We start from the raw sequence: 20,607 nt of genomic DNA, 5'->3' as shown, positions 1-20,607 counted from the left end.
AGAGGATAAGAGGACAAGGGAGGTGAGTATGATCAAAATACACAACACACACGTATGAAACTATCAAGAACAGAAATTAAATTTAAAACAACTACACAGGAAGTTTTAGATATTTATTTGGTTAAAAAATTATGGTTCCATATGAATGTATGCAAAGGTCATAATATAACCCATTACTTTGTACACTTAATATATGCTAATAAATCTTTTTTTAAAAGAAAAGGAGTTATGACTCCAAAAAGCTCATGAGATACAGTAAGAGGGATGCTGAGATAAGAGGAATGAACTAAAGCAAGTAGAGGTAGAACATTCAAAGTTATTATTTAGGGAATTCCTCTGATTTATTTAGTGTAACAAGCAAGTTTGGGGGCCCATGTTTTATCATTGTGCCCCAAAATAACATTGAGAATGCATACAGTAAGATTGCATACAAGAGGCTGCCCACCCCATGGAAAATAAGAATTGAATTCAAAATATACTTAGACAATAGGAAAAACTTAAGAAACAGAACATAGAAGAATCAGTAATTTGCAATCTAAATATTATTCAGCAAAATATATACTTAAAACATGATCATGGGGCTGGGAAATGGCTTAGCAGTAAAAGATGCTTGCTTGCAAAGCCAGCTGACCTAAGTTTGATTACATCAAAAGGAACTGGGGAGATGGTCTCTTTCAAATAAATAAAACAAATTTTTAAATGTGATCATTGTTAAAGCAAATAGTATATCTTAACATTAGCAAGTCTAATTTGGGTAGCTGTCTTTTTTGGAAGTGCTATAGACTGGGCATATTATAAAAGCACTCTAATACTGAGCCACATCCTCAGTCTCTTATTACTTATTTTGCAACAAGATCTTTCTATGAAGTCTAGATTGGCCTTGACTTATTCTGTAGCCCATGCTGACAATGAACTTGCTCTTCTCCTACCTCAACCTGGGATTGCAAACCTGTACCCCTAGACACAACTGTAACAGCATTTTTTGGAAGGTCATACAAGATACAAACATGGTTTCGACAATAAGCAAGAAAAAGTTAGACTGGCCCAATGAATCAAGTTAAATAGTGAGCTTTTTATAAACCAAAACACTGAAATATTTCCTAATTTCTTAAACATACAAAGGATTACATATATAAAGAAACCAGGCATGGTGGTGCACACCTTAAATTCCAGCACAGGGGAGGCTGAGGCAGGAGGACTGCCATGAGTATAAGGCCAGTCTGAGGCTACAGCGTGAGCTTCAGGTCAAACTGGGCTACACTGAGACCCTGCCTCAAAACAACAACAAAAATGTGTGAGGAAAGTGCATAAAGTAGATATGAAGAGGGCTGAAGCAAAGGGCTTGACTGTGGTAAGCTGCTTTTCAGAGTGTCTCGTCTGGTGGATATGCGTGCTCAGGGAGAGGGACATGTATTCGCAGATTGAGTGATTTTTCTTAACTTTATTTAATCCTAAACAGCTACACCAAAAGGGATTCTTACTTTACTTTTTCAAGGTAGGGTTTCGCTCTAGCCCAGGCTCACCTGAATTTACTCTGTAGTCTCAGGGTAGCTTCGAACTCACAGCACTCCTACCTCTGCCTCCCAAGTGCAAGGATTAAAGGCATGCGCCACCACACTTGGCTCCACAAAGGATTCATACTGCTCTTGTTTGACAGGGACAGAAACAGACACTAGGAAGTTAGCCAGAAGCCCATGTTAAGCTTTGCAGGCAGGGTTGGGGCAGTCACACATAATCTAATTACCACTATTAGGGTGAAGCCTTTACAGCTCCAAGTTACCTGCACATGTACTGGAGGACCTACACGTAGTAGTTTCAGCATGAATCAAAGAACTGGGTAGGGACTGGACAGGTGTAGTTACCACAACAATATAAATCATGGTTGTTTGGCAGATGGTGAGATTAAAGGTATGTGACTATTAATTTTCATTGTCAACTTGCCTGGATTTGGAACCACCTAGGAGACACACCCACCAGCAAGACCATGAGGGTGTGTCCAGAGATGTACTAAGGAGGGAAGACACTCCTTACATGTATGCAGCTAAGAACAAAGCACCAGCACCTGTCTCTCCATGCCCTCTGACCCACCCAGGTGTGAGCAGGCCTGTGACAGCTCCTGCACCCACGCCAACCCCACCATGACAGACCACACCCTTCACACCGGGAGCCACAATAAACCTCCCCTCCATTAAACTGATTCTTGCCAGGTATTTGTCCATGGCAATAAGCAAAGCAACTGTACTAATGAAGGAGTAAAAAAAAAGGAGGAAAAGAAGCCCCACTTTACTTTTGTGGTATGCTATAATTCTTTTCTTTCCACCAAAAACAAAATTTCCAGAAACTACGATTCTCAAATATTCTAATTACACATAAATCGCAGAAACAACACAGTTTAAAAAAAAAAAAAAGAAGAGGAGGAAGAGAGGGAAGAGAAAGGGAGGAGAAGAGAGGAGAGGGGAGGGGAAGGGAAGAGAGAGAAGGGAAGGGAGGGGGAAGGAGGGAGAAGAAGAAGAGAAGGAAGGAGGAGGAGGAGAAATACAGAAAATACAGAACAAAGCGCAACTCACCTGAGATGCGTCCTCCAGCTGAGGCTTGCAACGGAGGCTGGAGACGCTTTCTGCGCGCATGAGATACTCTGCTGTCCTTCTCTTCACAGCCTCTCGGCGAGTGGGGCTTGACTCTCCTAGCACGAGAAAACAAATATCTGGCCTTATGAATGGTGAAAAATATTGTTAGTCTAACATAGACATTAACTCCCTTTTATCAATTCACCGCTTCTTCACATTTCTAACTATAAAGACAATCAAAATTGAAAAAAACATGAATGTTAATAGACTCAATAAGGTCTCAACCTAATCCTCCGTCAGTTTCCTTGACCCAGATTCTGACACTCACCTACTTAAATGTGTACTACAACTGCTGCTTTTCAGGAAGAGCCAAATACATATGGAATGCAGTGTGTAATGCTCTGAAGACAAAAGACCAACCCTAGAACAGACTGGATTCAGCTGTCCACTTCAAAATTTAGAAACAGAATGCACGTTTAATAAGAGTGGAAACATGGAGTTGATATAGCATGGGCTAAAAAAAAGTACCACCAAACTAGAGAATAAAGCTGTAGGGTGATCTTGAACTCATACTGTCTTGTAAGCTTCATTATTTTTTCATAATGAAGTAATAAACTGTCACTCATCTCACATCTGCAAGCAAGAATATGACTGAATCCCAGAATACAAAACTTTGAGTCATTAAAATTATTTGGATCCATATTTCCTACAAAAAGTATCCTCCCCTCATGCCTCTCCCCTTTCAAAAAAAAAAAGCCCAGGCCCTTACAAAAGTTTAGAGAGCACTGGGCTCTCTCCCCTCTGAATGGAACGTTTTCCATGAGTGTATTTGGAAAGAGACGGCTGCTCAAGGTTGGTTCTTAACTGTCCAAAGGCCCATGCCCAAGGCTGGGGCCCTAGCGTGGACCTGTTAGCACTCTGGGGATTCTGGAGCTGGGCCTTCTCCTCTCTCCTACCTTGCTGGCCACCAGGTAAGAAAGTGACCACTACCGCACATTTCTACACAGGCTGCCTCAGTGCAGCCCAAACAATGAAGCCCATCAGTCACAGACCAAATCCTCAGAGCTATAAAACAAATAAATCTTTTCTCACTGCAAGTTGAGTCTCTGTTTTCTGTCACAGTGACAAAGTGGTAGCTCACTAGCCCAGATCCCACAGCTAAAGGTTACTAAGTTTGAAAACCAGAGTACTGTCTGATCAGTTACATTGTCTTCTTTTTTTCCTATTTTTTTATTTTTATTTATTTGCAAGCACAGAGACAGAGAGAGAATGGTTGCACCAGGGCCTCCAGCCACTGCAAATGAACTCCAGATGCGTGCACCACTTTGTGCATCTGGCTTATGTGGGTCCCGGGGAATCAAATCTGGGTGATTAAGCTTTACAGGCAAGCACCCGGCGCCACCTCTTCAGCCCTGTGACAGTCTCTTCACAGGTGTAATTTTCTACTCTTCTACAGGACTCAGGACTTGTTGTCATCAAAGCAAATGATAGCCTGTGTTGCTGTGGCCTATGACAAGTCGCAACTTTTCTCAACTCTATAAACCTCTTCCCCATCCAGCAAGATGAAAATACACAACTCTAATGGCTGTGGCATTAAAAGAAACAAAAAATGTAAGATTCTACAGCGATATAGAGGGGTTCACAAGTTCAAGGCTAGCCTGGTCTATACTGCAAGACCCTGTCTCAGAAAATAATCAAACAAACCAACTTTCCTACCACAACACAACCACGCAGAAGCAGACCTGCAAAGCTTTGAAGCCTTGCTTGGGTCTCAGAGCTCAGTGCAGAGAGTCACAGTCCCAGCATGCGGACACGCAGAGCACTGCAGGCAGGAAAAGCGCCTGCCCCACTAGCCGCTGCTGGGGAAAAGCCTCCTCCTGCCACTTCACTTCCAGAAAATGTTCCTTCCTCTCCCCTCCACAACCACGGGATTTGCAAGAGAGCTGCTCTCAGCTGGAGAGCTCAGCCTCCTAGCCACTGAGACCTCCTGAGCCCAGGCCAGGCTACCCTGTCCCCAGCTGAACCAGTCACAGAACCCTGCTCTTCCCTCCTTGGAGAAGAGAGGTGCTGGCCCAGCACATACTGGGCCTCTGTAGTTCAAGCTGTAACTAAGAGGACTGGGAAGTGTCAGCAATCAGTTCCTGACAGGGTGAAGAAGCTAACCTCAAAGATGGACACACAGCAAATGTGACAGACCAGCACTGACCCCACAGGGGACATCACTGAGCTCAGACAGACCAGCACTGACCACACGGGGGACATCACCGAGCTCAGACAGACCAGCCCCAGCACCAGAGAGAACATCACCAGGCTCAGGGAGACCAATACCACAGGAGACATCACCAGGTACGGGTTTTAGGTTATCAACATTCCTGCCCAAAGTAGTCCAAATGTGGAACTAAGCCCATACAATACAAAGAATCCTGAAAGAAAACAGACCTCAGAGAAAAGCTGCATCTTAGTTTAAAACCTCACTTTTGCTAAATAACTTTCCTCACACACCTTTTACACTGCTATTCCATTTCTTCCTTGCTTCATGAGGAAAGACTCATAAGTAAAACTGGTCTTCTTAAGAGGAAATCTCTGATGCTTTTTAATTGTGAAACAATCTGTATTTATTGACTCACTAGATCCTCAAACCACATTAAAAATATCAGTATACCTATGCTTCTGTCCCTAAATTTCCCTTTCTAAATCCAAAGTTTGTTTTATTTATTTATTTATTTATTTATTATTTATTTATTTGAGAGCGACAGACACACAGAAAGACAGATAGAGGGGGAGAGAGAGAATGGGCGCGCCAGGGCTTCCAGCCTCTGCAAACGAACTCCAGACGCGTGCGCCCCCTTGTGCATCTGGCTAACATGGGACCTGGGGAACCGAGCCTCGAACAGGGTGCTTAGGCTTCACAGGCAAGCCCTTAACCGCTAAGCCATCTCTCCAGCCCTAAATCCAAAGTTTTAAAAGGCTTTTCAGTTTGGTTGAGAAAAAAAATATATATATATAGCTGGGGAAATGGCTCATTCAGTGAAGTACTTGCTACATAAGCATGGAGACTAAATTCATACCCCAGGACCCACAAAAGCTGGGCACGGTAGCATGCAACTGTAATCCCAGCTCTCAGGAGGCAGAGACAAGAGGATCCTTGGGGCTTGCTGAGTAGCTAATCTGACCAAGTTAGTAAATTCAGGTATAGAGAAGGATTGTGAAAGATCAATCTCTGGTCTCCACATAAAATGTATACATGTCGATTCTGCACACACATAAGTACACATGCACACACATAAACACACATATGTTCCAGGCACACAAACAACTGTAGAAGACACTCAAGATCAGCCTCTGGCCTCAGCATATAAATGTGTGCACATACATCCTACACGTGCACGTATACGCACGTGCACAAACACGCCATGCAAAGAAATACAGGTAAAAACTATGCTTGATAATTGTCTATATAACTACATATGATTTAGAAATAAAATATTCCACAGAAATAACTAGTTATTATGTGTACACACTAAGAGGCCCTGGCCCTTTGTTGACTTTTGGGAGCTGTGAGCCATGCTACAGGTAACTCTTCATTCCTCTGCCTAGCAAGCTCTAACTTAAACCCCCATTTAATATTTTTGGTTCACCTTGGGCTCCATAGAAACTGGAATATTGTTTTGAACTCAATTTATTTAGGCTTCATAAAGCTTCAAACTTTGCTCCATGCAAAACACAGCCTCATGAAATAACTTGAAATCCAATAGAACAACAAGCCATGGTGAAGTAGTTTTCATCATATTTTGTTATCAAATCATTGTTTATTAAACTTTTGGCTTTGCGGCCACTTTCTAGGTAGTCTCCATAGTAACAGAAACAAGGGCTCAGAGCCAGCAGCTGAACGGACTCCTGCTGACACCAGGCCCACTTCCATGGGAACGACAACCAAGTAGCAGAGCACTGGGAGGCCTTTCAGTGTCACCTCACACACACAGACACTGACTCCGCCTGTCTCCAGCCTTCTGAAGGTCACAGCTCCTGCTAACAAACACCAGCCAAGGATACAGGCCAGCCCTTTCAGTCACCTCTGGCCCAATGCTCACTGATGACTGTGCCAGAAAGAAAAGATGAAGCTGCAAGTTTCTGGAATAATTCAAACTGAAATTACTGATAAATGGGCTATACAGATAGCTCAGTTCATAAAGTGCTTGTCTTACTCATATGAGAATTACGTTCAATCCTGAGAACCCACTTAAAATGCCAAGTGTAGTGGCACATGCTTGTAATTCCAGGGCTAGGGAGCTGGAGACAGGTGGATCCCTGGGACTTGCTGGCCAACCATTCTAGCCTAACTGGAGAGCTACACAGGTCAGTGAGACACCCTGTCTCAAAAACACATGGGCAACTTACCTGAGGAATGACACATACGTGCACACACAACTACACACATACGCATGTGCATTTTAAAAAGAATTACTGGGCCAGGGGCTGGAGAGATGGCTTAATGGTTAAGGCACGTGCCTGCGAAACCTAAGGATCCAGGTTCTATTCCACAGAACACCACATAAGCTCATTCACTTAGTGGGAATGTAAGATGATACGACCACTATGGAAAGCAATATGGAGACTCCTAAAAAGGTTGACTACAGAGTTACCAACAACCAACACACCCAGTTATTCCCTTACTGGGCACACCTTCGTTCAGACAGACTTGCTCAACCATGTTTACAGCTGCTCAATTCATAATAGCTAAGAGCTGGAATCAACCTAGATGTCCATCATTAGACAAATGGATAACCAAGATGTGGTATATCTACATGATGGAATCCTACACAACAATAAGGAAAAATGACAATGAAATTTGAAGAAAAATGGTTGAACCTGGAACAGATCATTCTCAGCGAACTCACCCAATCACAGAAAGATAATCGATGCATGGTCTCAGTCATCTGTGGCTCCTAACCTGAATTGGCCCAAGACGCTGACATACCTAATAAGCATCTCGAGGACTGGACAATAGGGAGGGTGGGGTGAAAAATAGGGGAAGGGGAAAGGTGGGAATGGGAGACATAAAACTGGACCCAAATGGCAATGGTACCATAAAATTCTACATCCTAAAAGACAGACTAAACAGTTGAAACTTCATCAGTTCCTTAAAGGGAACACCTGAATCACAGGGCCCTGAAGAGGATATGATGAAGACTAACCTTAATCTTCTCCTGTTTCTCTCTCTCTCTCTCCTTTATATTACCTATCTTCTTCTTCCTTCTTTTCCTTGGCACTGGCCTGTAACTCCCAGTACCAGCATGTGGTTAACTTCTACAATAAGCTGTTGATCAGAGAGACCTACAAGGTTTCCCAAAAGCAGACAGATTATTTCTGTCAAAGTACATGATGACCCACCAAAAGTTAATGGTAAGACCATACTGCCAAAGATACCAAATGCCATTGGTATGGAACATGAAGTGACCTGGCTGGAATCTGGAAGAGTCAGTCCCCAGACAGTTAGCACGTCTAGTGCCAGAAGGTTCTGTATGAGCGACTAGGGGAAAATGGCCAACATCTGTCCAAGCAATTCATGGTCTAAGCTACCCAGCAGCAAACAACCTGATGTGATGCTCACATAAATGTAGTAGTGGCACACAGCCATGGTGGGTAACCAACTGCTCTTGATTTGGCTAACTGATCCACTCAGTGGAACAGACCCATAGCTGGAGCTGGGAAACAAATTAGAGCCATATCCAACAAACAAGCCCACTCTCCACTATCAAGCTCCCACCAATTGTGAGCTACAAGAGGGCCTACACCTATTAAAGTCTCTAAAATAATAATGGTTAACCCATTTATCTGGTGCTGACTTCACTCTCCATTGGAGAATGTGCTTCTCTTTCTCAGATGGATGCAGATCCTGACGACAGAATCACAGCCCATCACACCTCACCAGGGCCCCCGCTGAAACCAAGAGTAATTAAGGAAATGAACGAGAGTGCTGCTTTCTTGGTGAACCTGGTACCAGCACAAGGGTAAAGGAAATAGACACAGGGAATGCTCAACTCCTACTACACCAGACATCTAGAGACACAGAGGCTCCCAACCCCTCATCACTGAAGCAGATCTACAATGAACCCAACATGGCTCAGGGAAATCTGCAGAAGAGGGGGCAGAAAGATTATTAGAGCCCCATGGTGGGTCATTATGCACAGAGGCATTGCCTCTTACCCATAACCGACAGCTAACCCCACAGTGTACAACCCACACTCCCCACTGAGGAGGGGCCACACAGTGGCATGTGCATCTGGAGTTCATCTGTAGGGGCTGGAGGCCTTGGCATGCCTCTTCTCTCCACCCTTAATTAATTAATTACTGGCCTAAGGGAATAGCTCAGTTGGCAAAACATGTACCTCCAAAGCATGAGGATCTGAGTTCCAGCCCTAGTACCTAAGCAAATGCCAGGCCTGGCAGCACATGCTATAATCCCAGTGCTGAGCAGACAGAGATAGGCAAACCCTTGAAGCTCACTAGCCAATGAGAAACCCTGTCTCAAAATATATATGGGGGCTGGAGAGATGACTTAATGGTTAAGGCACTTGCCTGCAAAGCCAAATGACCCAGGTTCAATTCCCCAGAATCCACGTAAGTCAGATGCACAAGGTGGTACAAACATCTGGAGTTTGTTTGCTGTGGCTGAAGGCCCTGGCACACCAATTCTCTATCTGCCTGCCTGCCTCCCTCTCCCTCCCTCCCTCCCTCCCTCCCTCCCTCCCTCCCTCCCTCCCTCCCTCCCTCTCTCTCTCTCTCAAATACATAAAAATAGATTTAAAAAAATAGATGGGCAGAGCTTGAGAGATCTCTTAGCAGTTAAGGCATTTGCCTGTAAAGCCAAAGAATCCCCTGTGCAGTTCCCCAGGACCCATGTGAGCCAGATGCACAAAGGGACGCATGCGACTAAAGTTCGGTTTGCGGTGGCTGGAGGCCCTGGCGTGCCCATTCTCTGTCTGTCTGTCTGTCTGTCTGTCTGTCTCTCTCTCTCATAAATAAATTAATTAAATATATTTTTAAAAACAGATGGAGAGTGGCTGAGAAAAGTTTTCTTTTGTCCTCCACATGCACACATATGCACATAAACATACATATACATATACATATACATATACATATACATATACATATACAGGAACAAAAATATTACCAAGCCATATAGCACCAAGTAGATTTTAATTGATGAAAAATGTATAATTTGGGCAGGGAAAGTGGCTCAGCAGCTGAAGGCACTTGCTTGCACAGCCTGCTGGTCCAGGTTTGATTTCCTAGCACTCATGTAAAATCAGGTGCACAAAATGACTCATGTGTCTAAAAAATTTGTTTGCAGTAACGAGAGGACCTGGCTTGCTGCCACCTATAAATAGATAAATAAATAAACAAAAAATGTATGATTCACTATAACTTTCTTAGTTTCTTGTAGCTGGTCTTTATTTACAAACAAGGCTGAATTGGAAAAAAGCAAGGCTGAGCTGGACAACAGCTGTAATGGCAGTACTCGGGAGGTAGAAGTAAACAACTGTGATCCCAGTACTCGGGAGGTAGAAGTAAACAACTGTGATCCCAGTACTCGGGAGGTGGAAGTAAACAACTGTGATCTCAGTACTCAGGAGGTGGAAGTAAACAACTGTGATCCCAGTACTCGGGGAGGGGGGGGAGCAAACAACTTGATCCCAGTACTCAGGAGGTAGAAGCAAACAACTGTGATCCCAGTACTTGGGGGATAGAAGCAAACAACTGTGAGCCCAGTACTTGGGGGATAGAAGCAAACAACTGTGAGCCCAGTACTCAGGAGGTACAAGTAAACAACTGTGATCCCAGTACTTGGGGGGGAGCAAACAACTTGATCCCAGTACTCGGGAGGTAGAAGCAAACAACTGTGATCCCAGTACTTGGGGGATAGAAGCAAACAACTGTGATCCCAGTACTTGGGGGATAGAAACAAACAACTGTGATCCCAGTACTCAGGAGGTACAAGTAAACAACTGTGATCCCAGTACTCGGGGGATAGAAGCAAACAACTTGATCCCAGTACTCGGGGGGTAGAAGCAAACAACTGTGATCCCAGTACTTGGGGGATAGAAGCAAACAACTATGATCCCAATACTCAGGAGGTAGAAGCAAACAACTGTGATCCCAGTACTCGGGAGGCAGAAACAACTGTGATCCCAATACTCGGGAGGCAGCAGCAAACAACTGTGATCCCAGTACTTGGGGGGTAGAAGCAAACAACTGTGATTCCAGTACTCAGGAGACAGAAGCAAGAGTATCAAGAGTTCAAGGCTGATCTGGGCCACATGAATCCCTGCCTGAAAGAGAGAGAAATTGAAACATAAGAAAGAAGAAAGAAGATGGGAGGGAGGGAGGGAGGGAGGGAGGGAGGGAGGGAGGGAGGGAGGGATAGGAAGAGAGAGAGAAAAAAGAAATAATAAATCAAAATATTATCTGGGCTGGAGAGATGGCTTAGTGGTTAAGTGCTTGCCTGTGAAGCCTAAGGACCCCGGTTCGAGGCTCGATTCCCCAGGACCCACTTTATCCAGATGCCCAAGGGGGCGCATGCATCTGGAATTCATCTACAGTGGCTGGAAGCCCTGGCGTGCCCATTCTCTCTCTCTCTCTTCCTCTTTCTCTGTCGCTCTCAAATAAATAAAAAAAAAAATAAACCAAAAAAAAATTTTTTAAGCATTATCTACTTGTACATACATGCTGTAACACACACATGCATAACACCAGTCTACAATGGTTTTTATTCAAGGAAAACTGCTTACCTAGACTCTTCCTTCTGCCCCCCATTAGATGACATTACTATTATTTCTTCAATAATACAGGCAGTTAAACTCTAAATACTAAATAGACACACAAAAAGGGGAACCCAAAAAAGGAGGGGGAACTGAATTTTGAATTTGATTATTCCATTGAATAGAACAAGAAAAATATACAACAGAATAAGCACAAGTGAGGATGGCAACAAGGAAAGAAAAACGGAGCCTAAGAACTGAGAAGTACGCCCAGCAGACAGCATCAGAGAGTAGAGACCGAGACGGCGGAGAAAGGCACAGGAAAATCAGAGCTCAAAGACACACTTCCCACTCTGTAACAGGAATGAAGAGAACCTATCTCAAAAGAACCTAACTCATAAATATATATGCAATTCTGTGAAAAGTTGCTGTAACAATACCAAAGCAGGAAGGATGGTTCTTTCTTGGGGAGAGACCTGATTTTTTCACTTACTTATCTTTGTTACCCAAAGATTCCTTTGGAAAGTAAGATGACCCCCATAGGCTTGTTTGAACACTATCCCCAGGTGATGGCACTGTTCTTTAGAGATGCAGTCTTGATAGAGAAGTGGGAGGGCATTCAAGTGTTATACCCAGAGCCATGTGCTGTGTTCTCTCCCTGGCCTGCCTGCCTCCCCCTTTCTCCTCCTCCTCTCCTCTCTCCCTTTCTCCCTTCCTTCCTGCTGATGTAACAACATGATGCCAGCTTTCTTCTCCTGCCATGGAGTGTGTACCCTCTGAAACTGTAAGCCAAATTAAATTTTTCCTTCCCTATGTCGCTTCTGGTCAAGTATGCTGTTCCAGTAACAAGAAAGTACTGATACAGTAATAAATACAGAAAACAAAAGGTCTTTACTTATTCATAAAAGAAGAGGCATTTTTACTCATGAAGCTAATAAAAATATGTTTCACAACCTAGAATAAAAGGTAGTACTTCCAATCCCACTTTCTATCCTTAGCTACTAAGAATAACAGAGCAAAATAAAATATTGCGGAATGTAGACCTGGCCAATTCACAGGACTTCAAAGACAGAATGACTACCATAAAATTCACAGGACATTTTAAGACTTATCGTGTTTTGGTTAGCACTTCACCACACGCACAGAATCAGCCCCACCTAAGGCTCTCCTGGCCCCAGCTCGTGCCTCCATTTACTTGCTCTGCACACTTGCCTCGCGCCTGGCGTCCTGGCCTCGGCCCAGCACAGAGAACAAGCAGCTCAGTCTGGGTGCGGGGTGTGCGCACTGCGGCTTCTCCTTGTACAAGTCAGTCACATAACGAAGCCTCCGGTTGCAGCTGGCCTTGGTGGCCACGCTCTTTCTAGTGCTGATTTCTTATATTATTTAATGGTGTTTTGTTCTTTTCAGGTACAACCCGTCTTTCTGCCTCATGCTAAGTGTTCTGACAACAAAAGGCAACCTTGAGAGAAAGGGCAGCGTAAGGTCTGCATGTCTGTAACCGCACAGGCGCTGGCATTTCTGTGTACAGCAACAACCGTCAACTGGGGAATCGCTCCATTTGCATTTAGCCAGTCCCCATTCATAACTTTCCAAAACCAACTGTCACATGACCACGAGAAATTTAAAAGTCACCAAGAACATAAGAATAAAAAAAATCCTAACAACATCCCTACTAAGACCCAGCCTCACTGGAATGCTGTTATTCTGCAATTCTTTTCTCCATCCCTGCTTGTTGAATGTCTGCCTAAACATGCTCCTTGCAAGTGCAGTTTCTTCCTGCTCTGTAACTTACTTTTCTTTCTTGTGCAATTTAAATTGTTTGTTTGTTTGTTTGTTTTTTTGATTTTTCAAGGCAGGGTCTCACTCTAGTCCAGGCTGACCTGGAATTCACTACGTAGTCTCAGGGTGGCCTTGGACTCACGGAGATCCTCCTACCTCTGCCTCCCGAGTGCTGGGATCAAATGCATGCGTCACCACGCCCGGCTTGCGTTGTGCAATTTTAAAGGAAAGAAGTCAAAGCCCATCCTTGTCTCCTTTTAACACCGGCAAGCCAGTGCAGTAAACAGTGGAGTGTGGGGCTGGGTTTGGTTGTTTAAAGACAGGGATACACACACTCTGGGTTGGCCTCAAACTAGCCACGTAGCCAAAGATGACTTTGAACTCCTGCTCTTCCTGCCGCTACTTTCTAACTGCTGGGGTTACAGGTGTACAATACCACACTCAACTCTTGCTTTTTGTGTTTTGCAGGGTTTCTTTTTCTTTCTTTAGATAGGTAGGGTCTTGGTATGGAATCCCCACTGGCCTCTAACTCCAGAACTTCCTGAGTGCCCAGATCTCCTAGCCTCAGCCTCCTGAATGCTGAGATTATACTTGATAGCAGCTGGGTCTTTTGTTGGTGACGGTTTGGATCTATCTCCTGCTTCAGTGATGAGAACAGAGCCCAGGCCTTGTACATGCCAGGCAAACACTCCACTTCTGAGCTACACCCCACTCGTAATAATAACTCTTGTCCAGAGAACAACACCCCTAAATTTCTAATCTTCTTAAGTACTAAAGTCAAATGGCTCTTAAAGGGTTAGGATAAGCATCAGAGAGGAGGGGGGAGGGGAGGGGAGGGGAGAGTAGGGGGAAAAGGGAGGGGAGGAAAGAAGAAGAAGAGGAGGGGAGGGGAAGGGAGGGGAGGGGAGGGGAGGGGAGGGGAGGGGAGGGGAGGGGAGGGGAGGGGAGGGGAGGGGAGAGGAGAGGAGGGGAGAGGAGAGGAGAGGAGAGGAGAGGAGAGGAGAGGAGAGGAGAGGAGAGGAGAGGAGAGGAGAGGAGAGGAGAGGAGAGGAGAGGAGAGGGAACAGGAAGAGAGGAAAGGAAAAAAGAAGAAAGAAGAGGGGAGAAGAGAAGGAAAGAAGGAAAAGAAATGAAAAAAGGTTAATGGTATTGTGGTGAGAGGGAGTCAGGTAGCTTTGTTAGGTAGTTTAAGTGACTGCGCTCTGAAAGTAAAGAGCAGAAATGTCAAGTCTGCCCTTGCAATCTCCGCTTTACTAGACATCAGAGAAGGACCTCTCTTCTCCATATCTCTTGACTAAAGGAGTTCCCTATATCTATTTTCCCATAAACAACCTGAGCCCCTCTTAGGAGGGAGCTCCCCTTTCCTAGAATTTACATATGATCCTGGCATTGTTATTGTTTAAGCTCAGTCTAAAACAGTTCATGGCTGGTCTCTTCTTGAGCCCTTACTCTGGCTCACCTGAGCCTAAAGCTGAGCCCCATCACAATAAGGTGTATGCATTTCTCTTCCTTGTTCTGTAGACTCTCTTTTACCCCTCCTAACTCCTGAATTTTTTTTAAAAAGTAGTAATTTCATAATTATTCTTCTCAGTCCGGTTTAATCTCAATTCTTTGGGTAACAGAAGACACAAACTCAGGATCTGGGGTTCAAGGACTGCTTGTGAACCCACAGAACCCTGTTACTCCAGCAATCAGGAGTCTGAGGCAGGAGGATCAGGAGTTTAAAATCAGCCTCATCTACACAAGAAGACCCTGTCTCAAAAAACAAACAAAAAGCTAATGGGAGGGTTTCAAGAAAAAAAATGAAGAATAAAAACTAAGGAGCTAAAACTATTCCTTCCAGCCTAAAAGTAAAGTAAGGAAACTTTTTTGTTTGTTTCTTTTGAGGCAGGGTCTTACCTAGCCCAGGCTTTCCTCAACCTCAGGGCAATCCTCCTACCTCAGCCTCTCCAGTGCTGGGATCACAGGCGTGTCAGGCTGCAGAGGAAGCCGGCTGGGCGGGTCAAGGCAGGCTGCAAAGGTGAGGCAGTGGCAAGCGCGGGGAGGGGCAGACATCTAGAGCAGTAGCTGGAGGCCTGGGGCGCTCATCCATCCACCCATCCATTCACTCTCCCTCTTCCTCTATCTCAAATAAATGAATAAATAGTAAGTGTGAACCACGAAGCCCAGCTTTAAACAAAGGGAACATTAAAAATGAAATTACACAAATTAAGAAATTTAGGCTGTGGGCTGCGTGGACCCTACGCAACTGTGGTGTGAGAAGGCCTGGGCTCCCGACTCCTGGTCCCCAACTCCTGGTTCCCCTGTGCTGGTGGGTGCATGCATGGGCATGAGGCTGGGGCTCCCAGTTCCCAGGCCCTTGACTCCCTGGCTCTGAGTTCTGCTGCTGCTGGTGTGGGGCTGTTTGGACCCTGCACTCCTGCAGCCTGAGCAGGCCTGGGCTCTGGGTCCCCCACGCCCAGTTCCCCTGTGCTGGTGTGTTCCCACATGTAGCGTGAGTAGGCCTGGCTTCCCAGTTTCCTTGTCGCTGGGACAGGGCTGCTAGACTCTGTGATGCTAACGTGTGAGCTGGGCTCCCAGTTCCCCCACTCCAGGTAGGCCTACTGCTGGAGTGGGGTGGCTGCAACCCTACATGCATGCGCAGCACGAGTAACCCCGGATTCCTGTTTCCTGGTAGCGGCAGTAGGGAACCACTAGATCCTCAAATGTGCTGTTGATGCAGGATCTTGGAGGCCAGGAGGGGTTCCCTAGAATTTATGATCCCCAAATTTTGGGTTCTGTCCTACCTTTAATAAAGAATTAATAGAATGAGAAAGTCTATTGTCTGGGAACAGGTAGCCTCCTCCAAAGAAGTGCTCACTGGCTGGGGGCAGGGAAAGCCTTCTCACTGGAAGTAGGCAGACACAGGTGAACCCACATCCAGACTGAGCAGCATCCTGATTGGCACCAAGCCACGTCTCCAGCCACCCCCATATTCCTGAGCCAGGTCACCTCTATCAGGTGGCCTTTAGAGACAGACAACCCACACCGGTCACCTCTGCAGACCCTTGGTCAGGCCTGGTCCGGGAATCCCAACTTCACAATTCCCCTCCCCACACACACCCAAATCCCTGACAGGTGCCTCCACTGACTCCTTGGCACCCAGCTCTTACCCCAGACAGGGAGCCCAGGGGAATCTCTATGCACTTCCACAGCCAGCTCAGCTGGGGTACAGTGGGAAACTAGGGGAAAGTGCTACTGCTCCTGAGCCCCACAGACAAGGCAAGACATGGCTGTGACCATAGCCTGGAGACTGCCAATCTCCAAACCAACTCTAGAATCCACCTCCAGCCCAAAGCTGCTGGGGCACCTGTAACTTCTACAACCTGCACATCAGGGTTACAGCCCAACCCAATCCAAGCTGGTTCAAACAGTACAGTCACTGAAGATCAGGGTTACAGCCCAGCCCACTCCAATCCGGTTCGAACAGAACACTCACTGAAGATCAGGGTATTAGCCCAGGCCACTCCAATCCAGTTCACACAGAATACTCTCTGAAGATCCAATACTTGCTTCCTCCTTAATAAAATAAGGTTTTTACCTAAGATGAGTAGACCCCAGTGCAAGAAAAATTAAAAAGAAAGACAGCAACCTGAGAGATCTCCACCATGGCTGTCTAGTCCCACAATGAAAGGCTCCAATGAAAACAGGAATCAACAGAAATTGAATCCCAAAATGAAAGCACTAGTAAGTTATATGTCCCTGGCCAGGCAAACTGCTGAACTGGAAGCAAATCACCAAAAACTCAACAGCTGCATAAATAAAATGCACAAAGACTTTGTCACTAGGCTTAACTTAATTGATGAAAACCAGGAAACCTCAAAAGAGATATAAACAAATTGAAGGTGAGTCAACAAATAGAGGATCTCAACAACCAGCTGATTACATTTAATGAAGACATGATCAAATACAAGAACGAATTCTAGGAAGCAGCAAGAAAATCAAACCTCATCCTGAAATTGGATCTCAAAAGAAAACATAACAGAAAATAAAAATCAAATAAAGCTTTTAAAATCCTCTCTAGAAGCACTCATTAACAGAGTCAATCATATGGAAAACACAACCTCTGATCTGGACAACAAAGAAGAATTTGATCAGGAGCCCAAAAACTTTGAACTGCTCACAATATCATGAGAACAGAATATAAGGTAACTGTGGGATACCCTAAAATGACCAAACACCTTCAACATGGGTATACCAATGGGGAAGAAAGCCAGGCCAGAGGTACAGAAAATATATTCAACAAAATTACTGAAGAAAATTTTCCCAACCTCCCAAAAGAAAGGCTCATCCAGATATAAGCTCACAGAACACCAAACAGGACCAAAGAAGAAGGCACCAAGGTACATCATAGGTAAAACTAAACAATGAAAACAAAGAGACAGTGCAAAATCAGCAGGAGAGAAACAATACATTACATACAAAGGCAATTCCATCATAATGGCCTCAGATTTTTCCATAGAAACATGAAGCTAGAAGGGCTTGGAATGTATACTTCAAAGCCTAAAAAACTATGGCTTCCAACCCAAAAAACTGTATCCTCTGGAAGTATCTCTCATAACAGATGGAGAAAAGAGCTTTCCAGAACAAAAAGCTAGCACAAAGCCCAACCTACAGAGAATTCTTCAGGAAAATTCCACACAGAAGAGTCAAAACAACCAACCTCAAGAACCTACAAGAGAATGAACACAATAACCAAAACTAGAGCACGCATGAAAACATTCAAAGCATCAAACCCCATGAACACACTCCAGCACTGCAGGGTTTAAATTAAAGCAAGCCTCACAGTTGTAACTTTAAATATTAATGGACTTAACTCGCCCATAAAAAGACACAAGTACAGGATGGATCAGAAACATGGATCCTTCAATCTACTACCTTCAAGAAACCTACCTACCTAGCCATTAAAGATAGACACCTCTTCAGAGTAAAAGGACGTAAAATGATTTTCCAAGCAAATAGAAGAAACAAGTGGATGTGGCTATATTAATATCTGACAAAGTAGACTTCATACCAAAAGTAATTAAAAAAGACAAAATAACCCACTTTTTACTCATCAAGAGAATGACCCAACAAGAGGCTATAACATAAATTTATATGAACTGTTGCAGTTAGCTTCACATAACTGGGATGAACTTCCAAACCAGGCACAGTCTGTCTAGGCAAGGTGATGTTTTATTCTTTAAAATTACTTAGGATTGACATGCATTCAGTGAAGTTAAAGAATAGAAAGGGGGAGAAACAGGAAGTCAGCACGAAGTGGCTCTCATACAGGTTTGAAGGAGTGTGGCTGGGGTCCTGCTAAGTTTCCGTGAAGTCAGAACTGTATGTTCTGTGCTGAGCACTGAACCCTGCCCTTTTCCTCACCTGCCTGTGACAGAAGCTCCTAGTGTTGCTCCCGTTTTTCTCCTGCTTATTCTGGCAGAACACTATGATTGTATGTCTGCAGTTGTTCTCCTGATGTTGCAAAGTTGGAGTAGTTTCTCCTCTGTTCACAGAAGAACACAAGTCTGAAGTTCTACAAATAAACTTGTCTCAGCCTTGCTGGAATCCCTCCAACCCAAGCCTGCTTCAACCCTGTAGCAGACAGCTTCAGGTTCACTGAGATGAACTTTCAAACCAGACACAGTTATGGGGGAAAAAAAAGATTATTGAAGCTTACAGATCCAGAGGAAGTTCCATAATGGCAGAAGAAGTTGGCTCCCTTTCACCAGTCCACACACAAAGAAATATACCATGAGCAACACCATAAGGAAGCACACTCCAGTAACCCCAGGCAGAGCTCCATCACTCTGCATATCTTTACTGGAATTCTAGATCCACCCCCATACCTTAGGGCTGGACCCTAAAACCAGCGACACCAAGTTATAAGCTTAATTAATCTTCTGGATCTATTGGGGGACATCCATTCAAACTACTACATTCTACCCCTGGCACTCAATAGCTTCATAACCATCTCATGTTGTATATTGTATTCAGGTCCACTTCAAAGGTCCCATAGTCTTTCCCAACTTTAAGATTGTTCCAAAGTCCCAAGTCTCATCTGAGAGATTTTTTTGGGGGGGAGGGAGGTTAAGGTAGGGTCTCACTTTAGCCTAGGCTGACCTGTAATTCACTATGAAGTCTCAGGGTGTCCTCAAACGCACGGTGATTCTCCTACCTCTGCCTCCCAAGTGCTGGGATTAAAGGTGTGTGCCACCATGCCCAGCTCATCTGAGACTGAAGACTGTCTCTTAGCTGTGAGTCCTATAAAATTAAAACAAGCTATATACTTTCAACATGTAAAGGTACAGAGTAAACATTTCCAACTGCTACAAGGCACAGAAGGAGACTGGAACACTGCAAACTCAATAATCATCAAGTAAACATCTACAGTCCAACTCCGATATCATAACCAGTGACTGACCATCTCAGATTTTCCAAATCCACCCTTCCAGCTGGGCGAAATAGCCAGGGAAAACTTCCTTCCTGAGCCAACAGTGCTCCATGGCAGCCCTTGCACAGTCCTGGTATATCCAAAACATCTTTGGGTCTCCATGCAAATGACGATCTGAATTCCAATGGCTCCACTGGTCTCTAACAGGATCATCAGGCCCTGCCTATGTGCCACACCTCAGCAGCAGCTCCTGGCACCATGTACACTCCATGCATTTTTCATACTTCCAAAACTAATATCAGGTGCAGGATACAGCCATATTCTTAATTCAGGGACAAAATCAATCATGACCTTAAAGAGCAGGTTCCTTCCTTTCAGTTAACTCCTTTCAAAAGAGTTTGCATGTCTATCATTCAGTCTTTCCTCATGCAACCTTTCCATTGTTACAATGTAAAGTAGTTGGGCCAATTTCCTTCCAAATGCTCATGTATTTGACAATAGCAGCTTCACCAGCCAGTCTCAGCATAACCTTAAACTTGCTTAATACTTTCCAACTTCAAATCTTAAATTTCTCAATTTCTTACCTTTAGCCAAGCACATTAGTCGATTACAAATTTAATCTTTGGGCTGCTGAACTTCTAAACCAGGCACAATTTGTGGGAGGAACAGCAATTACCTGAAGCTTATAGATCTAGGGGAAGTGCCGTCAGGACAGAAGAAGCTGGCCCCCTTTCACAAGCCCACACAGAGGAAAATTTCACCACCAGCACCATAAATATTAGCACACTCCAGGAACCCCAGGATTCCATATGGAATGGCAGAAGGCCCTGGATATCCGAAAACATCCACAGCAAAAGAAACACCTCTGCAGCTATCACCAATCTAAAGCTATACCATAATGTCACAGTAACAAAAACAGCATGGTACCAGATTAAAAGCAAACATATAGACAAACAGAACAGAACTGAAGACCCAGCCCTTAGTTCAAGTAATTACAACTCCTTGCTCTTTGGCACTGCGCCAACAGTGTACGCTGCAGAGAGAGCATCTACAGCAAAAGGTGCTGCACAAACTTGATGAC

General features: G+C 44.5%; 1 protein-coding gene across 6 annotated transcripts in view; it reads right to left on the bottom strand.

The window, feature by feature from the left end:
* Rps6kc1 (ribosomal protein S6 kinase C1) overlaps nucleotides 1-20,607 on the bottom strand; it is a 221,657-nt gene that overhangs the window by 96,131 nt on the left and 104,919 nt on the right. For all 6 annotated transcript variants that reach the window (XM_045156300.1, XM_045156306.1, XM_045156325.1 and 3 more), the window contains one exon: nucleotides 2,568-2,683. In XM_045156300.1, the coding sequence (XP_045012235.1) occupies nucleotides 2,568-2,683 (116 nt within the window). The remainder of the gene's footprint in view (nucleotides 1-2,567; nucleotides 2,684-20,607) is intronic.

This window comes from Jaculus jaculus, chromosome 1 (assembly GCF_020740685.1).
Source record: "Jaculus jaculus isolate mJacJac1 chromosome 1, mJacJac1.mat.Y.cur, whole genome shotgun sequence".
Taxonomy (NCBI): Eukaryota; Metazoa; Chordata; class Mammalia; order Rodentia; family Dipodidae; genus Jaculus; species Jaculus jaculus.
This window is presented reverse-complemented; position numbering and strand designations above follow the sequence as displayed.